Source organism: Odontesthes bonariensis, chromosome 16 (assembly GCF_027942865.1).
Source record: "Odontesthes bonariensis isolate fOdoBon6 chromosome 16, fOdoBon6.hap1, whole genome shotgun sequence".
In the NCBI taxonomy this organism is placed as follows: domain Eukaryota; kingdom Metazoa; phylum Chordata; class Actinopteri; order Atheriniformes; family Atherinopsidae; genus Odontesthes; species Odontesthes bonariensis.
In genome coordinates, this window is record NC_134521.1 from 35,878,301 (window position 1) to 35,897,711 (window position 19,411).

General features: G+C 42.8%; 2 protein-coding genes across 4 annotated transcripts; both read right to left on the bottom strand.

Annotated features, from left to right (window-relative positions):
- Positions 1 to 256: 256 nt before the first annotated feature.
- Positions 257 to 6,696, bottom strand: LOC142401520 (G protein-activated inward rectifier potassium channel 3-like). 3 transcript variants are annotated; one of them, XM_075486977.1, is made up of 4 exons: positions 6,620 to 6,696; positions 3,776 to 4,012; positions 1,240 to 2,326; positions 257 to 558 (listed from the first exon to the last, which is right to left on the bottom strand). In XM_075486977.1, the coding sequence occupies exons 2-4, from the start codon at positions 3,968 to 3,970 to the stop codon at positions 362 to 364; spliced, it is 1,479 nt and encodes a 492-aa protein (XP_075343092.1). In that variant the 5' UTR covers positions 3,971 to 4,012; positions 6,620 to 6,696; the 3' UTR covers positions 257 to 361. The 3 variants fall into 3 exon arrangements, with proteins under 3 accessions (XP_075343092.1, XP_075343091.1, XP_075343093.1); XM_075486976.1 differs by having other exon boundaries at positions 1,240 to 2,425; XM_075486978.1 differs by lacking the exon at positions 3,776 to 4,012 and having other exon boundaries at positions 1,240 to 2,425; positions 6,620 to 6,662.
- A 357-nt stretch (positions 6,697 to 7,053) lies between these two features.
- Positions 7,054 to 18,078, bottom strand: zw10 (zw10 kinetochore protein). The gene is made up of 16 exons (XM_075486975.1): positions 17,881 to 18,078; positions 17,081 to 17,215; positions 16,712 to 16,813; positions 16,557 to 16,634; positions 15,142 to 15,301; positions 14,636 to 14,788; positions 14,234 to 14,431; positions 13,983 to 14,119; positions 13,716 to 13,898; positions 11,647 to 11,864; positions 11,472 to 11,543; positions 11,209 to 11,378; positions 10,932 to 11,062; positions 8,729 to 8,860; positions 8,154 to 8,356; positions 7,054 to 8,044 (listed from the first exon to the last, which is right to left on the bottom strand). Exons 1-16 carry the CDS (start codon positions 17,983 to 17,985, stop codon positions 7,924 to 7,926), a joined length of 2,298 nt encoding a protein of 765 aa, XP_075343090.1. The 5' UTR covers positions 17,986 to 18,078; the 3' UTR covers positions 7,054 to 7,923.
- Positions 18,079 to 19,411: the final 1,333 nt, after the last annotated feature.

Below are 19,411 nucleotides of genomic sequence, written 5' to 3' on the forward strand. Positions count from 1 at the left end.
AAACATGAACAATTCTTATTTCAACACATACTGTAAATATGTTACTAGATATATTCAGCAATAATTATTGCACATACTACCCTAGGTACCCTGTGATATATTTTCACGACTATAATTGTCAACTCACAATTACTTTAAGTCATTTGTCTCATTAATATACAGACAGGGGTTTGTAGTTTATAATCCCCTTGATGCATTAGGAATGATTTTTTGTAAAAAAAAAAAAAAAAAAAAAAAAAAAAAAAAAAAAAAAAAAAAAAAAAAAAAAAAAGAAAGATTATTCTGTTCTCTTGCATATTCCTCATTTTACACAATAAAACAGCCATTCTCAGCTTCCGTAAAACAGACTTGTTCTCATTTTCTAAAGTAGAGCTTCTTGGTCTTTTACAGTGCTTCTGTCTTTTGCGCTGCGCGAGGACATCTGGACTTCAAACGTTTTGTCAAATGCACTGTAGTCCACGCGAAACGCCCCCAAATCCAATGAAATGCACGACTCAAAGCGGTGGCCCCACAGGAGCTCATCCTCAGTGTAGGATGTCCTCGCCTGGCACGTCATACCTGCAGCACAACAAGCCATCACATTGGTTTGGCAAAAAAGTTTTATCTTACAAAAAAAAGAATAGATTGTGCCTGGACACCCACTATAATGCTGTATTTTGAATAACCTGAGGAGGTGATGAAATTACACATTTATCTGTCCATTTCTTGAAACCACACTAAACCAACATTTCTGATGAAGAAAAAAAGCTTTTTCAAGGGCACTTTGAGGCTTTTAGCAGCGTTGATTAAAAAAAAAGTACAGAAGCACTAATTTAAGGTTCTTTATCAACAAAGACGATGAAAAATAAATGCCTGGCTGTTGTCTTTTGACACCACAGCCATTGGCAGTACAGTGTGAGATCCTAAAGACAACTTTCACCTTAAGCTGCAGGACAAGTTGCTGCCATTAAATGATAAATGAAATAGGAGGTAGCACAATATTACTGATATAGTTTTGCAAACAAATGTCAGAAACATTGTGTGATAGCTCTAAGTTGACAACCAAACTTTTAAGTATTTTTGATATTAAAAAGAACAGTAAACGTCAAATATCAGTAAGATTTGCTGCAGTTTATATTGTTGGCATGTTTGTATTGGGAAATCTTGAAGCAGCATCCACGCACAGCAGGAGGGCCTCGCAGTTGTTTTTAAAACTTGTCAACCATTCAATCTTCAAGACTAAAATATAATTCAACAAACCTGATGCTTCCACGATGCCCTCCAGGATGACAATAATCTCAAATGTCTCCCGTGTCAATCTCTCTGCCCCCACCTCCCAGAAGGGGCTGCTTTCATTGATGACATGGGTGATGGTCTGGGGCTCCACCAGGAGCAGCCTGTCCCCCCCAGTGTCGTAGCCCAGATTGATTTCTGACTGCTCCAGCGGGATGAACTCGCCTTCCTTGGTCTGCCTGGACTTGATCAGCTTGGCTCGGATCTTAGCATCCACCATGTGACTCTCTCTCAGATCACCAATCCGGAAGAGCAAGCACAACTTCTCATCGCGCTCACAAATGACGCAGTGCTTGCTGAAGATTAGTGTTTGGGCTCTCTGCTGTGGCCTGGAGATTTTAACAAACATACAGCCCACCATTAGGGCATCAATAATGGAGCCAAGGATGGATTGGACCATGAGGATCAGTGAGCCCTCAGGGCAATTAGCTGTCACCATCCTGGAACCATACCCAATAGTCCTCTGGCTCTCCAGTGACAGCAGCAGGGCTGAAAGGAAACCGTCTACATTTTGGAAGCAAGCCTGCCATTGAGAGTCGTGAACATGGGAAATATCATCACGCAACCAAGCACCAAAGAAATAGATTAACCCAAAGGCCACCCATGTGAGAATGTAGCACATACTGAAGACAAGAAGGAACCAGCGATACCTGAGGTCCACTAATGTGGTGAAAATGTCTGATATAAAGCGGCTCTTGTCTTCAATAGGTCCCAGATTGACCCTGCACTTTCCATCCTTGGTGACATAACGCTGCCGCTGATTGCTGCTCACAAAATGTAATGAGGGCTCATCACCCAGCAGTTTACAACGCTTTTTGTGGCTCTTTGCACCATGTAGCTTCTCGATTGCAGAGACTGAAATATTGCAACTGCCAGTGGAACTCCTTGATTGCCATCTAGAGTTGAAACGCTTCAGGTGTCTGTTGCGATGCGAACGCTGAGGTTTCTGGATCTCTTCTACTGGTTGGATAGTGTGCTGTTGGGGAGGCTCTTGACTGGTCAAGGTGAGGGCTTGTGGGAACTGGCTGCAGGGACTCTGGGATGGAGTTGTCTCCTGAGATGGTGGGAGTGATGAGAAGTTAATGTTCAAGTTCTTGATCAGAGGAGCTCTTTTTGTGAATATCATGGAGGCAACAGCGGATTTAGCGGCAGCCTGAAATGATAAGACAAAGCTTAGTTCCTAAACTTCCTAGTTAGCTCCTAAATCATCTATACTTTACATCCTAAAATAATCACCTATTAGCCAAGCAGTTGCATAGCTGTCATAGAGGTAAGAGACTGTCGTTTATAAACTAATAAATAGCCCTGATGCCAACTCAGTCATTATGTACAGAAATGTTGTGTATTAATACTGACTCAGAGGGTACAAAGCTTTAGGGTGATCGGCCAGATAAATTATGCAATCTCCGTTCGCTGGGGCAAGCAATGTTGAAAGCTTTTGTTAGAAAGAAATTGTTGATCTGTACGAAGGCTGAAAGTAAACCCTAGTCTGCAAGTTTTGAACCAAAATGCTGCAACCTCCAACCCATCCAAAATTCCGACATCTTTCTGAACAAGGGCGCCGTCAGTGAGTGAGCTGCTAAGTCTAACCCTAACATAACCTTTGTTTTCTCAAGTTTAGTTTTTAATCTTTTAAAAATAAGACTCATATTGTGCATCTTTGGATTTCTCATTTTGGAAAGATCCAGAGAAAACAAATCTTACACACCAAATACATCCAGGCAGTGCCACTGACTGAATCGACAGCCTGAATCGAGAGTTTTTAGTTAAGTACAAGACCACCAGATCATCGAGTTGGGTCATGTTGAAAGTGTATGCATTGCAGAGCCTTTTCTTTTGCACAATTGCTCTCTCCAGTGATGACTGAAGAGTAATTGTGTTTAAATAGCTGCAAAGTGCCTTTTAAATCATGTTGATTCAATGGAACAAAACTGTTCAAACCAAAAACAATGTCACTGGTCACATAACAGCAAACAAACCGTTGTGTCAATGACAATTAATCTACTAATATTGGAACCAAATAATTATTTTAATCAGAAATTGGATTCCTATTTCACAATAGCAGTGAATGATCTGCACCATTTTCACCTTTGGGTCCATAAAGAAAATACTTCCCTGTTGTCTTTTTTTTTTACTACATATTTTTTAGAGGTTTTTAAAAAAAAATGTATGCCTTTAATGGATAGACAGTTTGAGAGAGACAGGAAGCAGGGGGCAGAGAGATGGGGAAGACATGCAGCAAAGGGCCATCCAGTGCGGGACTCGAAGCGGGGCCAGCTGCAGCGAGGACTGTAGCCTCTGTACATGGGGCGGCTGCTTAACCCACTACGCCACCGACCGCCCCTTTTTAGAGGTTTTTAATTATGTTTTGTTTTTTGAGGAACTATTGGAAAGCTTGTAATGACTTAACCCTATGCCATGGATAAACACAAATTTTGCCATTACATACAGCACAGCCATCCAACACCTGCAGTGACTTGCAGTGAGATATAAAATGCTGTACCTTGTCGGTGTTGGGTGTGTGACAGAGTGATACTGGCCGGGCTCTGGGCAAGTATTCCTGCAGGTGTTTATCAGTCAGAGTCTGTGCTGACGGAATGGTGTTCCTGCGACACTCGATCCTGTCGGGGTTCTGAATATGACCGTTGCACTGAATGTTTTGCAGAGTGTCTTTGCTTCTTGTTACAGTGGAGGACATTGCTAAGGCCTTCGGGATGTGGACTGATCCTCAGTTCTGCTTCTGTTTGGGCAAAACATTTTCAATAGTCTTTCAATAGGCAGGAGGCAGTACAGGAGTAACAGTGGGCAACACAATGGTATGAATAAAATTACAAAAATACAAAGACAAATTTCAGAAACAGTGTAAAACTGAGTCAATCTCATGATTCAACAGCTTGTAGAATCACCTTTAGCAGCAATAACTTGAGGCAATCATTTTCTGTATGATATTTTTCAGTCTCTCACAGCATTGTGGTGGAAATGTGGTCTGCTCTTCTTTACAACGTGTCAGTTTTTTTAAAAATGTATTTATTTATCTTTTAATCCAGTTAAATTTTGCTGGCATGCATTCATGTGCAGCTCTCTTGAGGTCCAACAGCATTTCAGTGAGGTTAAAGTCTGGACTCATTGCAACACTTCCATTCCTTTTTGTTCTCCCCCAGACGTTTTGTTGCAGATTTGCTGCCATGGGATCGTTGTCCTGTTGCATGACCCAAGTTAAGCCAAGCTTTAGCTGTCAGACAGATGGCTCTAAAATACTTTGTTATACAGAGGGGTTCATGGTGGACTCAATGACTCCAAGGTGTCCGGGTCCTAACTGCAAAACAATCCCAAACCATCAGCCCTCCACCACCGGGCTTGACAGTTATGATGTACGAGGTGTTTGTGTTGATATGACGACTATATGCTGTGTGACGTCCACTCCAGGGAAGATTGACATCTATCTTTAATGTTTTCCACATGTGAATAATCTTGCTCTCTGTAGAATGATGGACCCAAATAGTTTGGAAATGGCCTTGTTACCCTTCCCAGATTGACAGGCAATAATTGCTTCTCTAAGATCATTGCTGATGTCTTTCCTCCTTGGCATTATCTTAACACAAACCTGAATGCTGCAGACCAGCAAACTGACAAAAATGCTGCTTTTATTGAGGTGCTCACACCTGCTGATGATCAGTTACTCAAGTGCATTTGATTAGCACCACCTGGCTGCTACTATACCCTCTGATTTCCGTTGGAAGCAGTAAGGATGGACTCACTGCTTCCACAGGAATAAAGGGAATAGACCGAAAACTAGCAAATATATTAAGAAAAGAAAAATCTTAAGTTACTGACTGACTTTTTGACGGGGAGAAGATATTCTAAGTGGCCACATCACACTGCAAAGCTGCATTATTTGTATTTGGCTCCTACCTCCAAAGAGTTTTTTTTAGAGTAGACAACAGATATATGTAGATATGTACATATGTACATCATCAGACTGATCCTTGATGGTCTATGGGCATGAGCTAAAAGCAAATGTTTCCTTACTTCCTCATCAGGAGAACATGGGGTTTCATTGGTCTGGAGGATGATCACGGTCTTAGTCACTGCTGCAGTTTATCACACATGTAGGGATTATCACTCATCCTCAAAATTAATCAGACAAACACTAAGGAGCACGATGGATTGAAAAGATTACGAGCTTCACTTGTCACGAGGCTTAGAATTATATCATCCAGATGTAGCCAAAGGAACTGTAGTAAATTCATCCATCTCGTGAGAAAATCTTTAAGCAGTGCCACGCTCACTGTGCACGTGAGTCCAACATTTACACATGCACAATGTGAACAAGTGTCTGAACCGTCAGCACACGTGTGACCCTGCCGATATCAAGCAGAGCCAACGCAGCAGGCAGGAATTTACTGTGAGGGATCAGACAGAAAACTGACGAAATAACTCGGGTTACTAAATCACAACATGCGCAGCTTTTTATTATTTTATTTATGAGTGTTGTTGGATGAATCCAAACTAGTTGCACTCGGCTTTAGGTGTAGGAGCCATGTTCTGATCATGTTTGTATGATACGGTTTATGGAAGATGAAATATGTATTTATATGGAAGCATGGAGTTTAAGAAGTGTTTACAAAAACATCAACCACTTAACAGTTATTTAGGATGACTTCAAAAAAGGAAAAAGGACTATTTTGCAGTTTATGGTAGAGCTGTGCAGAGAAGGAACTAAATTTACCGTAAAGCAAGCGTTGCGTGAATAGGGTCATTCAAACATTTAACAGTGAAGCCAATATTAAAATCAAACTGTTATATTCAACATTAACTTAAAAACAACATAAACTTTGAGTTTATTTGAATTTTTTAAAACTTTTTAAAGAAAGACGTTTTAACATCGACTTTTAAGATTCACGTGTTTTCTCGCAATCCAGTCATCGCAATTAATAACCGACTTTTCCTGAAATAAAATCCTAATTCAAGTAAAACTTCATTTTCCTATTAATTAATAAGGATAGACATGATGTGTTAAATGTAGCTTGCAGCCACATTTCTACACATTAACCTCGCAGTGCACAGCCTGAAAGACTTTCCAGGTTGCATTTGGCTTTAGATAACTCGAGTTACTGCTTGAATAAGTTGAATCAGTCAGGACAGAATCAATGACAATAACCCTGAGAACATTTAGAAAATGCAGAACTGTAGAATGAAAAAGAACTGGACTAAGACTATTAGATAATCTTACTTAAAAGTTTATAATACAAAATAACAGTCGTGACAAAGCTTACATCAATGTATAGTCAAAAGGTTCAGTTTTCCACTGAAAGTGCGACTACACAAAGAAGAAACCAGCACATACCTCTGCAAGCATTACTTCGTTGAAGTCATCCGGTTAAAGGAGGAGACGGTTTGGAATGAAGAGCTGCAGCTGTGGCACTGTCCAGCTGTTAAGCCTCCTCCCCCGACATCAGTCACAGCCGTACTAACAACTCTGAACTCTGAAGTCAAAGCGCCGCATGTCGCTCAGGCAGCTCTACCAACAGGAACCACAGCATTTGTCCTAAAGTTGAGGTTGCCCCGTATGCTTCAGCTTCATACTAAAAAAAAGTTGTAACGTGAGAACACAAGTGTATCCCTCTGTAATATAAAATTGCTAAATCCTTGATCATTTGGTGTGCATTATTAAACGCAGGGTACTTGGTAGAAGCAGCACTTTACATTTTACTCTTATTAACAAGACAGTCAAACAGGAGAGACGTTAGCAGGCTCTTCAGTCAGGAGGCTCCACATGCATATAGTTCCTGTTCCCACTTTTATTCCAGGGTTTTTCCAAGACATTTCCATTAATATTCAGACGGAATTTGTGTTAGATTTTTGCAAATCACGATGTTCTTTGGTTAAGACAAGGTCAAGTCTTCCATAATGTGGACAATCAAGGCTCTCACTGCCTAACAAAACATATTAGGTGTTATTCAACATCTGTGCATGTCCCATTGAAAATATAGAACTTACCCAAGACCAAAGAAACACGCAGCAATTACATTACTGCTGACAAAGCTGTCACCAAAATCATCAGTCAGTGGGGTTACATCGCACTGAAAGGATCGGATAATTGTGTTCATGGGGAAAAAAAAAAAGAGTTTGAAAAAGGGTCTTTTTGGTTTAATTGGACAAGTAATAAATACAATGTGGAAAAGCTCAGATGAATGGCTTCTTCAAGAAAATTTAGTACAGTTATTGAAGTTGCTTGTCACTTCATGGTTGTTGAGCTTCAAACACAAGCGTCATACACTCGCTCCTGAAATGACGTCAACACAGAAAAGCAGAGACAACTGAAATAAACTGAAGTGGAAGTCGTATAAACCCTCAATGTTCCATCACTTGCCAGCAGATGGAAGCTACCCACCACACGACCTCTGCTGGCCTTGTAGCTGTAAACCTCCACATCTACTAATTGCGGTCTGAATGCTGAAGAGAAACGTATCCCGCAGACGGACTACAACAGCAGCACCTTCAGCCATTTCTCTGTGACAGTTAATCCTACATACGTGTGAACGTTTTATGGATATGATGCAAAAATAGAAATGAATAAAGGCGTAATTTTCCACAGAGGAAAAAAGTGCTTTAGAATGTTCTTGGTGGTCATTGTTTTTCTCCAAGAATCTATTTGATTTTGGTGAGCGCGACAGCTCTCCTCTCTGTGTTCTGAAACAGGGCTCGGATCAGACTCTTCACCTCCGAACTGGAGAACTCCAACGCGAGCGGACCTTTACCATCAGTCCACCTGTGGAGAACAATCGCAGATAAACAAGCCACACGCACACAGTTAGCTTTTTGCCTTACAAAAGACCTCCCATCACGAGTGTTTTGTCCTGCAGTTTCTTCCCCCTCACCTGTCTATGATCTCCTGCAGGTTCGCCCGCAGCACGATGACGAGCTCCTTGAAGGTGCTCCACTTCTTCACATAAACAGGCACTTCCTCCTGATACTTCTTGTTCTTGTTTTCTTCAGCCAGAGGGATGAAGACCAGCGGGCCTTCCTCAATGATGGTTTGGCACAGAGTGTGGAGGTGCTCTCCATCCTCAGAGGAAATATCCTGTTGACAGTTGGGTGACAAAACACTAATTAAATCAATAATTATGTCTTATTATGAGAATGTAGCAGAGTGTCTTTGTACTTTATCAAAATATTGTAACGGTTTGTTGATGGGCTGGTATAACATGGTGGAAGTGAAATGAAGTATGTATACTATCTAACAGCTTGGAGAACACAACTCCTGAGGCTACAAAATGAGTTCCGTGTGAAAATTGTCACTTTAATTGGGAGCTTTCCCCACTTTGCAAATCTTACATTCATTTAGGAAATCATGCTTTAAAGTAAAATCACTGTAGCTGGGGGGGGGGGGCTATAGAGAGAGCCACAAAGTGCAACCCAGTGGGAGCGCGCAGTTTCTGCAGAGAAGACGAACCTCGAGCATCATAACTTTGGAAATGATTTCTGTGATGGCCGTGTTGAGGAGGGTGCCCATGGCTTTGCAATAGATGCTGACTGGAAGGACATCCTGCCACACTGTTCCCAGCTGCTTCAGCTGATGAATGACCTGCAGTCATGAAAAAAAAAAAAAAAAAAAAAAAACATGAGCAGTGCATGAACAAACAAAAACAAAGAAAGCTGTGTTTTCCACCATCAATAGCCGCATTCGGACAGAGCCGTTCTAAGAACTGTCCTCCTCGAATTTCGTTCTGATAACTGCCCTTCCCCAGTTTGCATTCGCACACGAGTCGGGACCTGATAGAGACTGATGGGACGCAACCGTCTGCGACAGCGACGTGTTACTTTAGCGCCACATTTAACAACAAAACAAAACCCGGTAAAAGTAAGGAGAGAAGAAAAAAACACCACAAAGAAGCTAACATGGAGAGCGGGGAGGCCACCGTGTTCATGGTCTGCGTGATGGTGATATTAATCATGGACGATCACATGGGGCGTCTAACATGGAGGCTGGAAGAGCTCACAGAGAGTCAGGAGACGAAGGATGGAGCGCAGGCCATACTTCTTGGTTTCATGAAGGAAGGAGAGCAGAGCGCCGCAGACAAAGGAGACCACGTGTAACTTTTTATTTATTAAACACACGCAGGTTGTGTCTGTGTCTTATGAGGAAACATTTCAGTCGTGACAGCATGACAAGGGGCGGAGCTACCGACCACCAAACACCTCCGTCAGATGTGTTCTTATAGAACCCAGAACAGACCCAGCTGAGGAGGAGTTGAAATGGTTATAGGAACTGAGGGCCGGCACGGTATATGTATTCGTACCGAACCGTCACGGTACGGGGGTCACGGTTCGGGGGTCACGGTTCGGTACGCGCATTGCCACGCAGAATACACACGGTACGGAAGTTTAATATTGATCTGAACACGGAACTGTTATTTTGCAAGAGTTTCCTTCAGGACCCATTTAAACACTGCCACATGCAAGCTCTGATTGGTCCGTAGAGATATACGCTTTCGGACAGAGTAGTTATAAGAACGCAGTTATCAGAACTGTCCTACTCGAATTTCGTTCTGATAACTGTCCTTCTGTTTCAGTCTGCATTCGCACATGAGTCGGGACCTGATAGGGACTGATGCGCTGCGCGCAGCCGTCTGCGTCAGTGACGTGTTAGCCGTTAGCCGTTTAGCGCTACATTCAACAACAAAACAAAACAAAACCCGAGAGAAGAAAAAACACCACAAAGAAGCTAATATGGAGAGCGGGGAGGCCACTGTGTTTATGGTCTGCATGATGGTGATATTAATCATGGACGATCACATCAGGCATCTAACATGGAGGCTGGAAGAGCTCACAGAGAGTCAGGAGACGAAGGATCGAGCGCAGGCGATACTTCTTCGTTTCATGAAGGAAGAAAGGAGAGCAGAGCGCTGCAGACAAAGGAGACCAGTGTAAGTTTAACTTATTAAACACGTGCCGGTTCTGTCTGTGTGTATGAGGAAACATTTCAGCCGTGATAGCATGAGGGGCGTAGCTACCGACCACCACACACCTGCGTCAGATGCGTTCTATAGAACCATGAAAAGACCCGACCAATTACGTCTCCCAAATGTATTACAACAACCCCTGGATACGAATACATGCAGAGCAAAAAAAATTACCAAAGCAATTGGAATTTACATCGCATTTGCTATGCGCCCATATTCCACTGTAGAAGAGGCAGGATTCAGATATCTATTACATGTGCTCGAACCTCGCTACACGCCTCCTTCGGCACTGTACCGAAAATGTACCGAACCGTAGGGTCCGTACCGAACCGTGAGTTTTTTGTACCGTTCCACCCCTACTAGGAACTGAGGGCGATGGTCCCGAGTTCCTGTATTTGCGGCCCCGTTCCTTAAAAGGTTATAGGAACTGCCAAAGGTTCATACAGTGCGAATGCGTCTAGTGTCCTGAGCATCTGATCAAACAGATGTGCTCCATTTCATTCAATGCAGCTCTCGAGTAGTCAGAGAAAAGTCTGTTTTCTTGTACTTCATATATGAAAATTGAGTGACTTTCAACTCCGGGCTGCCAGTACAGGCACAGAGCTGCTGCTCAATTACCAGCTGAAGAGTATAACCAGTCTCCCTGATAAACTCTCAATACCACAACTAATTTATCAAGGGCTCTCCATTCACCTGTCGCACTGCTTTGCTGGCTGCAATGTAGTTATCTTCATCGTCCAGGTTGCAGAAGTTATGAGCGGTGGAAAGTCTCTCCAGCAGTTCAGCTCTCTGAACATTCAGCTGTGCTAAGAAGCACTGGGCACCTACGGGAAAACAACAGAAAGGGTTAAGCTTGTCAAGATATGGATGCATAAAGCAGATTATATTTGTAGATGGAGAACTCTGTAGATACGTTATTGACAATTTATAGCACAGGAATTAGCTGACTGATGTAGAATTGTTTGCTCACCCAGTTTCCTGAATCCGGGCACCATGTCAACAAAAGTTGCAACGCCCTCGCTGAGCGGCTGCGGCAGGTGGGCTCTGAAATGGTGACCCAGGGTGAGCAGGTGATGAGCCAGGTACATGCAGTTGTTGTGCTGGATGGCAGCTAGATGAGGAAACTTCAGCAGGCTTTCTCTAGATGGCGTAACAGAGAACCAGGAGACACTCATTTACACCTCTGTAGAAACATTTGCTTTGCATCATGTTGCCTGATGGAAACATTCTCACTTGTGGTACGTCGGTACAACATCGTAGAACAGCTGGAAAATGTTTCTCACAGTGAAGAAGAGTTGCAAGGCACTGGAAAGAACAGAAAGACTGATCACTGGGGTTACCGTCACAGAAGGCATTCGATTTCTCTGCACGATCAGCAGAATGTCTGGGGAGATGCATTGGAACATACCATTGTGTGGAGCTTCCAACAGCTTCACACAGGGTGTTGAGTGCCAGCTCCATCAGCTGCTGCACGGACTCACTGATGCGACAGGCTGGCAGGCGCAGACTCCACGCAGACAGCTGCTTTGAGTTCTCCATCGTCACCTCCTCCTTTGTGGCCTCCTGCTTCACCTTTGAACTGGGAGCAGGCAGCTTGGGAAGACGCAGCTTCGAGTCAGGAGTGATCTATCGGAGAAAGTGTGAGAAAAAAAATGGAAACAGTCAAACAAGACAAATGACAAAACGAACAGAGACATGGGGACATAGATCATGTAAAGTGGGACGGCTGTGTCAATGGGTGGAAGAAAATCTGGAATACAGTACCAGAAAAACATTCACTGAATGGAAACTACCAATTCAGTGTATACTTTTTTTTGGGGATACTGTTGCACTGGAGATTATTTAACTATTAATTAAACTAATCCTTAGGACCTCTATATTTTCATCACTATAAGGCCAAACCTCTTTCTTCCATCTAGAGGTTTTGTTTCCAGTTGGTGAGCTCCAACTTAATTTGCTCCAAACCAGGTAACACATACATACCCAATTCATTTTCTTTTTAGCGACAACGTAACAGCCAAAATATGAGACAATTGTCAATGTCACTTCAACTGAATGTTAAAACAAAAAAACAAGCATGTGATGCAGCGCTTATTAAGAGTCGAGGTTCCAAGTGAACTGAACCGATATTAAACAGTGGGGGGAAAGACACTGCGGACCACCGATTGGAGTGGAAAATAGTGGCATCACGTGCACCAGTTACAAACCGACCGCTGCACTGATCAGTAAAACAGAACCGCGATGATCTGTAAATAAAACTGCCTATAGTACATCCTGGTCATTTTACACTGGATGTTGTTATGAGTGTAACAGGGGACTGGAAATACACAAAATGGATGTTTAAAAAAGGGGATGGTTGTATTTAACATTTTAACAGGACTACATGTTTCCAAACTCCCAACAACACCTTTCTCTAAAACTTTATAGGACAGGCTCATTAGTCTCATCTCTAAGGTAAGCATGCTACATTTTGAGAGCAAGCTTCAGTTTATATCGTTTATACTTAAAAGGTAGGGTAGGAGATCCTGGATTTTGAGTCCAGCGAAGCTGCATTTTGAAAATACACAGGTAAAAAGTCCCAACCCTTTTCTTCACTTTCCCCCCGAAGGCACGCCTCTAGAGTACATGAACGCGCACGAATGTGCACGAGCGCTGTTCTGACAGCAAGCATCGATCGTTGCCGTATTTAGTAATTAGTTTATGATAACTATACGTTTAATAATGCTAGGTGCTAGCCAAGCTGGCTCTAGTTTAGCTTCCTGCCAAGCTTCTGGACGCGTAATTCGTTCACGGAGCAGGGTACACGCACAGGGGGAAGGAGGGGGAGGGAGGAGCAGATTGCAGTTTGATAGACGGCATCAGAATCCATTCATTGTTAACGGTCCGTTCAGTATGATTGGATAGTGTTTTTCCTAGATTGTACGTTCTAGAGGCCACTAAAACTTTTCATATTTGTGTCAAAACTTTTAATTAATTGGTTGCAATGGGGGTGTGAAGAGTATTTCAAGCAATATGTAAAAAAAATGTTCCAGAAAAAGATCCCCTACCCCACCTTTAAGCATTTAAAGTGTTAAGTAAGCCAAGCTAATTTCCCTTAAAAAAAACATCTAAAATACCAGATTTTAGATGCCAACCAGAGAATAACCCAATTTTTGTAAGGCAAAACATTTTGCTGACAGAAAATGACATGACTGAGAACTCAAGACTTTAAAAGCATAAAATGATGGGAGAAAATGATCTTTACATAAGGAAAGGGCCTGCTTATGATAGTATTGTTTTCCTTTTTCAATGCCCTCTTTTACAAAAGTAAAGCCTTTCAGGTTAAAGAAAATGCTCTCCTTGGACTCGTTCTCAGTACTTGAATAAAGTAATAAAGTATTTTTTCTATTCTACTTCCCATCTACTATTCTAGTTTAAGGTCATTGGACCACTATCCTGTTTTCATCATACAGACACTCAGTTCTGGCTCACACATACTTTGACAGTGTTGTGCATCTTAGAGGTCATGAGCTTGCGTGCTGCCACGATGACATCTTTGCACTTCTTGCTGGCAAAATGACAGTTGACATCCCTGGCATATTTGATCAGATCTGTGGAATCACCCTGCAGATAATCCATCTGCTTCAGAGCCTTCTCAAACTCCTCCGTTTCTTTGATCACCTTGAACATACAGGCATACAAATATTCTGTGAAAATTTAACTTTGATCAATTGACAATGATGCAAAAAATCTTTTTGTCTGTACAGTGCTGTATTTGTCCAGCTGGCTGCTGTTGGTGGGGATGGAGTAGACGAGACACTCATGGATGATACACTGCGACATTTCCTCCCAGATCAGCTCCCCCAGGATAGCTGAGAGCTTTTTATCCTCAATGGACACATCTGAAAAACAACAGTCACGTGACTTCCCTTTCACAGCCTTTGCGAACAAAAACAGAGCGCCCTCAGTCCCCCCCCCCCCCCCCTTTCATTTCACATGAGGCTGGGCATACTTACCAAGCAGGTGTGAGTGCAGCATCTTGAGCACCAGGAGCAGTTTGTTGTAGACCTGTGAAGGGGTGGATCGCTCTTCGTGGTTCTCCTCCAAACACTGCAGGGCCAGGATGGTTCCCTCGCCCTGCTGCTCTGATACCCTCACTGACAGCGACGCGTACATCACCAGCGGCTTCAACATGTTCTTCAAAAGCACCTGACCTGGACAACAACAGAAGCCAATAAGGAGCAGGTTCTGGTGTTGGAAATCAGCAATATCAGCATGAACATCAGCTAAACCAAAGCACTCCCACATGTTTTTTTTTTTGTTTCTTTTAAAAAGACACTCTTCTCTCAAAAATGTGTTAAGCAAATCCTGATGAATGACATGCATGTTTTACAGTGATCAGTGCTGCATCTTCTTACTGAAGAGTTTGATCTTGTGCTGAAGGTCTCCCTGGACGGCCAGAGCTTGCAGAACGGAGCACAGCAGAGGGGTTGGCTGTGGTTCACCATCCTTTCTGCAGTCATCACTCAGTGTCAGCTCCACCTTCAGGAAAGACTTCTGACCTGCAGGCTCTGAGGTAAAACATCCACCAATTACTGCCAATGAATGCTTCCACGTAGATCTGCTTTAATTGTATGAGATAAAATGGAGCAAAAGATCATTTTCCATCAGGGTGGAATGCCCTCTCTGGGTCGGGAATGAGATCCTTCCCCAAGAAGACTATGTCTCTCGGCTGGCCTGGGAACGCCTCGGGGTCCCCCCAGAAGAGCTGGAGGAAGTGGCCGGGGACAGGGACGTCTGGGTTTCTCTGCTTAAGCTGCTGCCCCCGCGACCCGACCCCCGGAGCAGCGGAAGATGATGGATGGATCATTTTCTTTATCTAACATAAAGAAAATGTTTGATCAGTTTCCTCAAGATGTCCTACCTTTCATGGACGGTAATTTCCAGATGACGAGGCGCTTCCATTCATCTCCCAGGTGGTAGATTAAGTTTTCTCTCTGTACTGTTAATTCAGAGCTCAGTGCACTGAGCAGTGGCAGATGAGAAGTCTTCCAGCCCTTCAGAGAATCCACACTCTTCCTTGCCTGGGAAAAAAAAAAAAGAAAAGAAAAAAAGATGACTCAAATCAGTAATTCAGATTCTGTCTTGTGTTACAAATCCAGTGTATCCATTCCCCTCAGAAAACTGCACCTTCAACCCTCAATAAAAGCCCAAATTTACTTCTTTATAGACGAAGACATGTTTGGTCCAGCTCAACCCAAAATGATATGAAGAGATCCCTCTCAACAATTTGGTTTCATGGAGCTTAGGAGACTTCTCCCCAACTTCCCTCTCACAGCACTGAATAAAATGGCACTACAGGTGCTACTTTTTCTCATCCATCCATCCATCCAACATCTTCCGCTGCTCCGGGGATCGGGTCGCGGGGGCAGCAGCTTAAGCAGAGAAACCCAGACGTCCCTGTCCCCGGCCACTTCCTCCAGCTCTTCTGGGGGGACCCCGAGGCGTTCCCAGGCCAGCCGAGAGACATAGTCTCTCCAACGTGTCCTGGGTCTTCCCCGGGGCCTCCTCCCAGTGGGACGGGCCCGGAACACCTCACCAGGGAGAGGTCCAGGAGGCATTCTAACCAGATGCCCGAGCCACCTCACCCTAACCCTAACCCAGCGGTTCTACTCCGAGCCCCTCCCGGATGACCGAGCTTCTCACCCTATCTCTAAGGGAGAGCCCAGACACCCTGCGGAGGAAACTCATTTCGGCCGCTTGTATTCGCGATCTCGTTCTCTCGGTCACTACCCACAGCTCGTGACCATAGGTGAGGATAGGAACATAGACTGACCGGTAAATCGAGAGCTTCGCCTTCTGGCTCAGCTCCTTCTTCACCACGACGGGCCGGTGCAGAGCCCGCATCACTGCAGACGCCGCACCGATCCGCCTGTCAACCCCCTGCTCCATTCGTCCCTCACTCGTGAACAAGACCCCGAGATACTTGAACTCCTCCACTTGGGGAAGGATCTCATTCCCGACCCGGAGAGAGCATTCCACCCTTTTCCGGCCGAGGACCATGGTCTCAGATTTGGAGGTGCTGATTTGATCGACACCTATCGACTGATACTTTTTCTCAAGTTCTAGAAAAAATGTAGACCTAAACACACACGGAACAACTGCAAAGGACTAATGTCATAACAATGCCAGATAGTATTTAAAAGTAGTGTGATTTCAGGGGTGTCAGCGAAGTATCTAAGAATGGTAATGGTAATTAGTTGGAAATGTTTTTGATAAATTTTTCTATGTCAAACTTTAGAGGAAAGACTGTGTGAACATTAGGAAAGTAACTCTTACCCTTCCCAGATGATTGGCTGCATCAACATACTTCTTCTCCAGTAAAGCTTTGTTGAACTCCTCCATTGCACTGTGAAACTGAGCCACGCAGAGGAATGGTCAGACACACAAATATTTAAACATGCAAATGCTAAAATCACCCTGTACGGTTGTACCTCTTTCAAGTGTTCAAGCATTTTTATGACGATGGTGTTTTTCTCCAGCTGCTGCTTCAACTTTGTGTGTTCAGTCACAGCCACATGGATATTCTGATGCACCTGCATCCATATACACAGACAGTTAAAAACATCCACACTGTTGAGAATAAAGTGGTACATGCGGTACTTTTTTTCTAAAACAAACACATCAGTTCTGATATCAGGGGCAATGCGTAGTTCAGTCTCTTGCCAAAGATACTTTGACATGAAGGAGCAGGGGATCAAATCATAAACCTTCTAGTTGTTGGGCAACCACACTACCTGCTCATCCATGGCCAGCCCTACTTTGGATACATCCTCTCTTTTATTCAAAGTTTTTACACATACCTCTGTCTCGATGCAGTTTTTAAGAGCATCCATTTCTTTGGAGACCACATCAACCTGTAGCATTAGCTCCTCAGATCCTTGAAGGCTTGGCAGGAATTCATTGTACCTCTTGTTTATCATGTCACAGACTTCCTCCTGAGAAAAATGCACAAAAAAAAACCCATCAACTGTAAGGAAACAAAAAATCATTTGTAAGGAGATTTTATTCCAAGCTCAGAACACAAATGTCATCTATGGCTGAAATGAGTTATGTTGAAATCAAATGATTATTAAGTATCCCCAACTTGTCCAAACAACAGTTGATACTGACATTCATGTAATTAGTTGCGCATTTGTCATTCAACTATTCACCAACTAATCGTGTGTCTTTTAAAGTGAGAACTTTAAAAAAAACAAATAATATCAATCAATCATGAAAATCATACGACTGTGTTGCACTAAATTAAAGAAGGAAAAGCTGCATTCAATCAAAAATATCGACAAACTATTATTTGTACTGTGTGCCCTCAACTGGTGTTGTTGATACTGTGTAGCCACGTAGCTACACGTCAGTGGAGTATGCACTACTTATGGCTAACCACCAGTCCTACAAACGAACCAAACTGTCTTTCTAGCTTTCTGGATAGTCTGTCTTGTGTTAGTCAACACTGTGGTAAATGTTACAGCTGAGTGCAACCTTAGGGGTCGTCGTTAAACCAAAAGAGGTTAACTGAAAGTATCAGTCAGGCGCTGCCAGCTAACGGTAGTTCAAACTTAACTTAGCGTAACGTTAGCAGATGCTATGCTAGCCAGTAGATTACCTTTGTATCTTCCACCTTCCGCGACATTTTGCTTATTTTACTGGATAGGTCCTCCTTCTCCAGTTTGCCAGACATGGCGAGCACTTCGGTCACAAACGACGCCATCCTGTGTAGTGTAACTTTATATTGTTTTAACAACACTGTCACAGGTCTGCACAACAGTCCGATGAACACGAACCGCCAGACTGCCTGATTGGCTACAGTGAGCTCCGAGACCTCAGACCCCCCCTGTTCTCTTCTTCTTCTTCTTGTAATTTATTGGCGGTTAGCATCCGTAATGTTGAATTACCGCCACCAACGGTACAATTATGTAACTGCGGGTGTGGAACGTCGACGAAGGAGTGACAAAATCAAATAAAAGAAAGAAAGAAAATAAATAGACAAATAAATAAACAATTCACTAAATAAAAATAAACTAAATCCTTTCAAAAAGTCCTGTAGTCTTTAAGAAATTAAACACAAATCTCCAAGCTGAGGACACAGAAAAGGAAAGTAGTCCCTCAAGAGAGAGCCTGGTCTCCCCCAGTTCTCTAACCTCCTCTAGCAGAATACCTCTTTCTATGCTGTACTCTTGGCATTCTAACAAAACATGACAGACAGTCTCCATTCCCGCCTGTTCTCCCTTCTTCGCCGTCCTTTTCTTTTGATGACAAATTGTTCTAGTATTTTGCATTTGTACCGCTGCCAAGTGTTGTAGTGTAAACTGGAGTAATAGGGCTGAATGTAGAAACTTCATAACTGCACAACAAAGGAGGCCATATGCAAAAAGTGTGACAAAAACCTTAAAAATCAGCACAATAATTGCACAAAAGAGCAGTATACAATGTACAGTGTGCATTAAAAAATGAGTAGTTTGTACTGGAAGGATACAGGACTTTCTATTGCAAGTATTTCACCCGTTTCCCCCAAAAAAGCTTGTAACATTGTTCTGGGAATTACTTAAACCAAATGTTTGTATCGAATGATTATGACTTGAGCTCATCTCGTAATGATACAATATACCATATCTTGGACTTGTGTTCGTTTAATTGTTATTTGCAATCTCATATTTAATAGTCTATATCTCACAATCATGACTGCCTATGTTTACATGAACATATCTTATGTTTTAAAAAATACGACAATATGAATTATAATTATGAGAGCATAATGGATTATCAAATCATAGTTCAGGTCAGAATAACGAAAAAAAAATTCTCCATATGGTGGAAACGATATTACCTCTCGTAATTAAACCAAGCAATTAAAAAAAATAAAAAATTCCTATTGTTTACTTTTTATGATTACGTTCCTGTCACTAGATGGCGCTAATGCTCCGTTCAAACAGTTGGAAAACTGTTACGCGAAGAAGAAAGACCAAAATCTCTATGGAAACGACAACTATCTATTTGCAACGACGCTGAAGTTGGCATCCGATTCGCCAGCCTCCGATTCACGCATTAAAGGGGTGGGCATAAAGGGCCATTTCACTGCTTTTTTTGCATTTTGATCGACCAAAACAAGGTCCTGTATGGAAACTACAAAAGTTACA

What these genes read in the sequence shown, in the direction of transcription:
- LOC142401520 (XM_075486976.1), bottom strand. Translation starts at nt 3,970, where the DNA reads ATGTCCTCCACTGTAACAAGAAGCAAAGACACTCTGCAAAACATTCAG. An exon ending in ACACACCCAACACCGACAAG is followed by an intron (nt 2,426 to 3,775) that starts GTACAGCATTTT and finishes TTATCATTTCAG; the next exon opens with GCTGCCGCTAAATCCGCTGT. An exon ending in GGGCATCGTGGAAGCATCAG is followed by an intron (nt 559 to 1,239) that starts GTTTGTTGAATT and finishes GTTGTGCTGCAG; the next exon opens with GTATGACGTGCCAGGCGAGG.
- zw10 (XM_075486975.1), bottom strand. Translation starts at nt 17,985, where the DNA reads ATGGCGTCGTTTGTGACCGAAGTGCTCGCCATGTCTGGCAAACTGGAG. An exon ending in TGCTTGAACACTTGAAAGAG is followed by an intron (nt 16,635 to 16,711) that starts GTACAACCGTAC and finishes TGCGTGGCTCAG; the next exon opens with TTTCACAGTGCAATGGAGGA. An exon ending in AGCTGGACAAATACAGCACT is followed by an intron (nt 13,899 to 13,982) that starts GTACAGACAAAA and finishes TGTATGTTCAAG; the next exon opens with GTGATCAAAGAAACGGAGGA.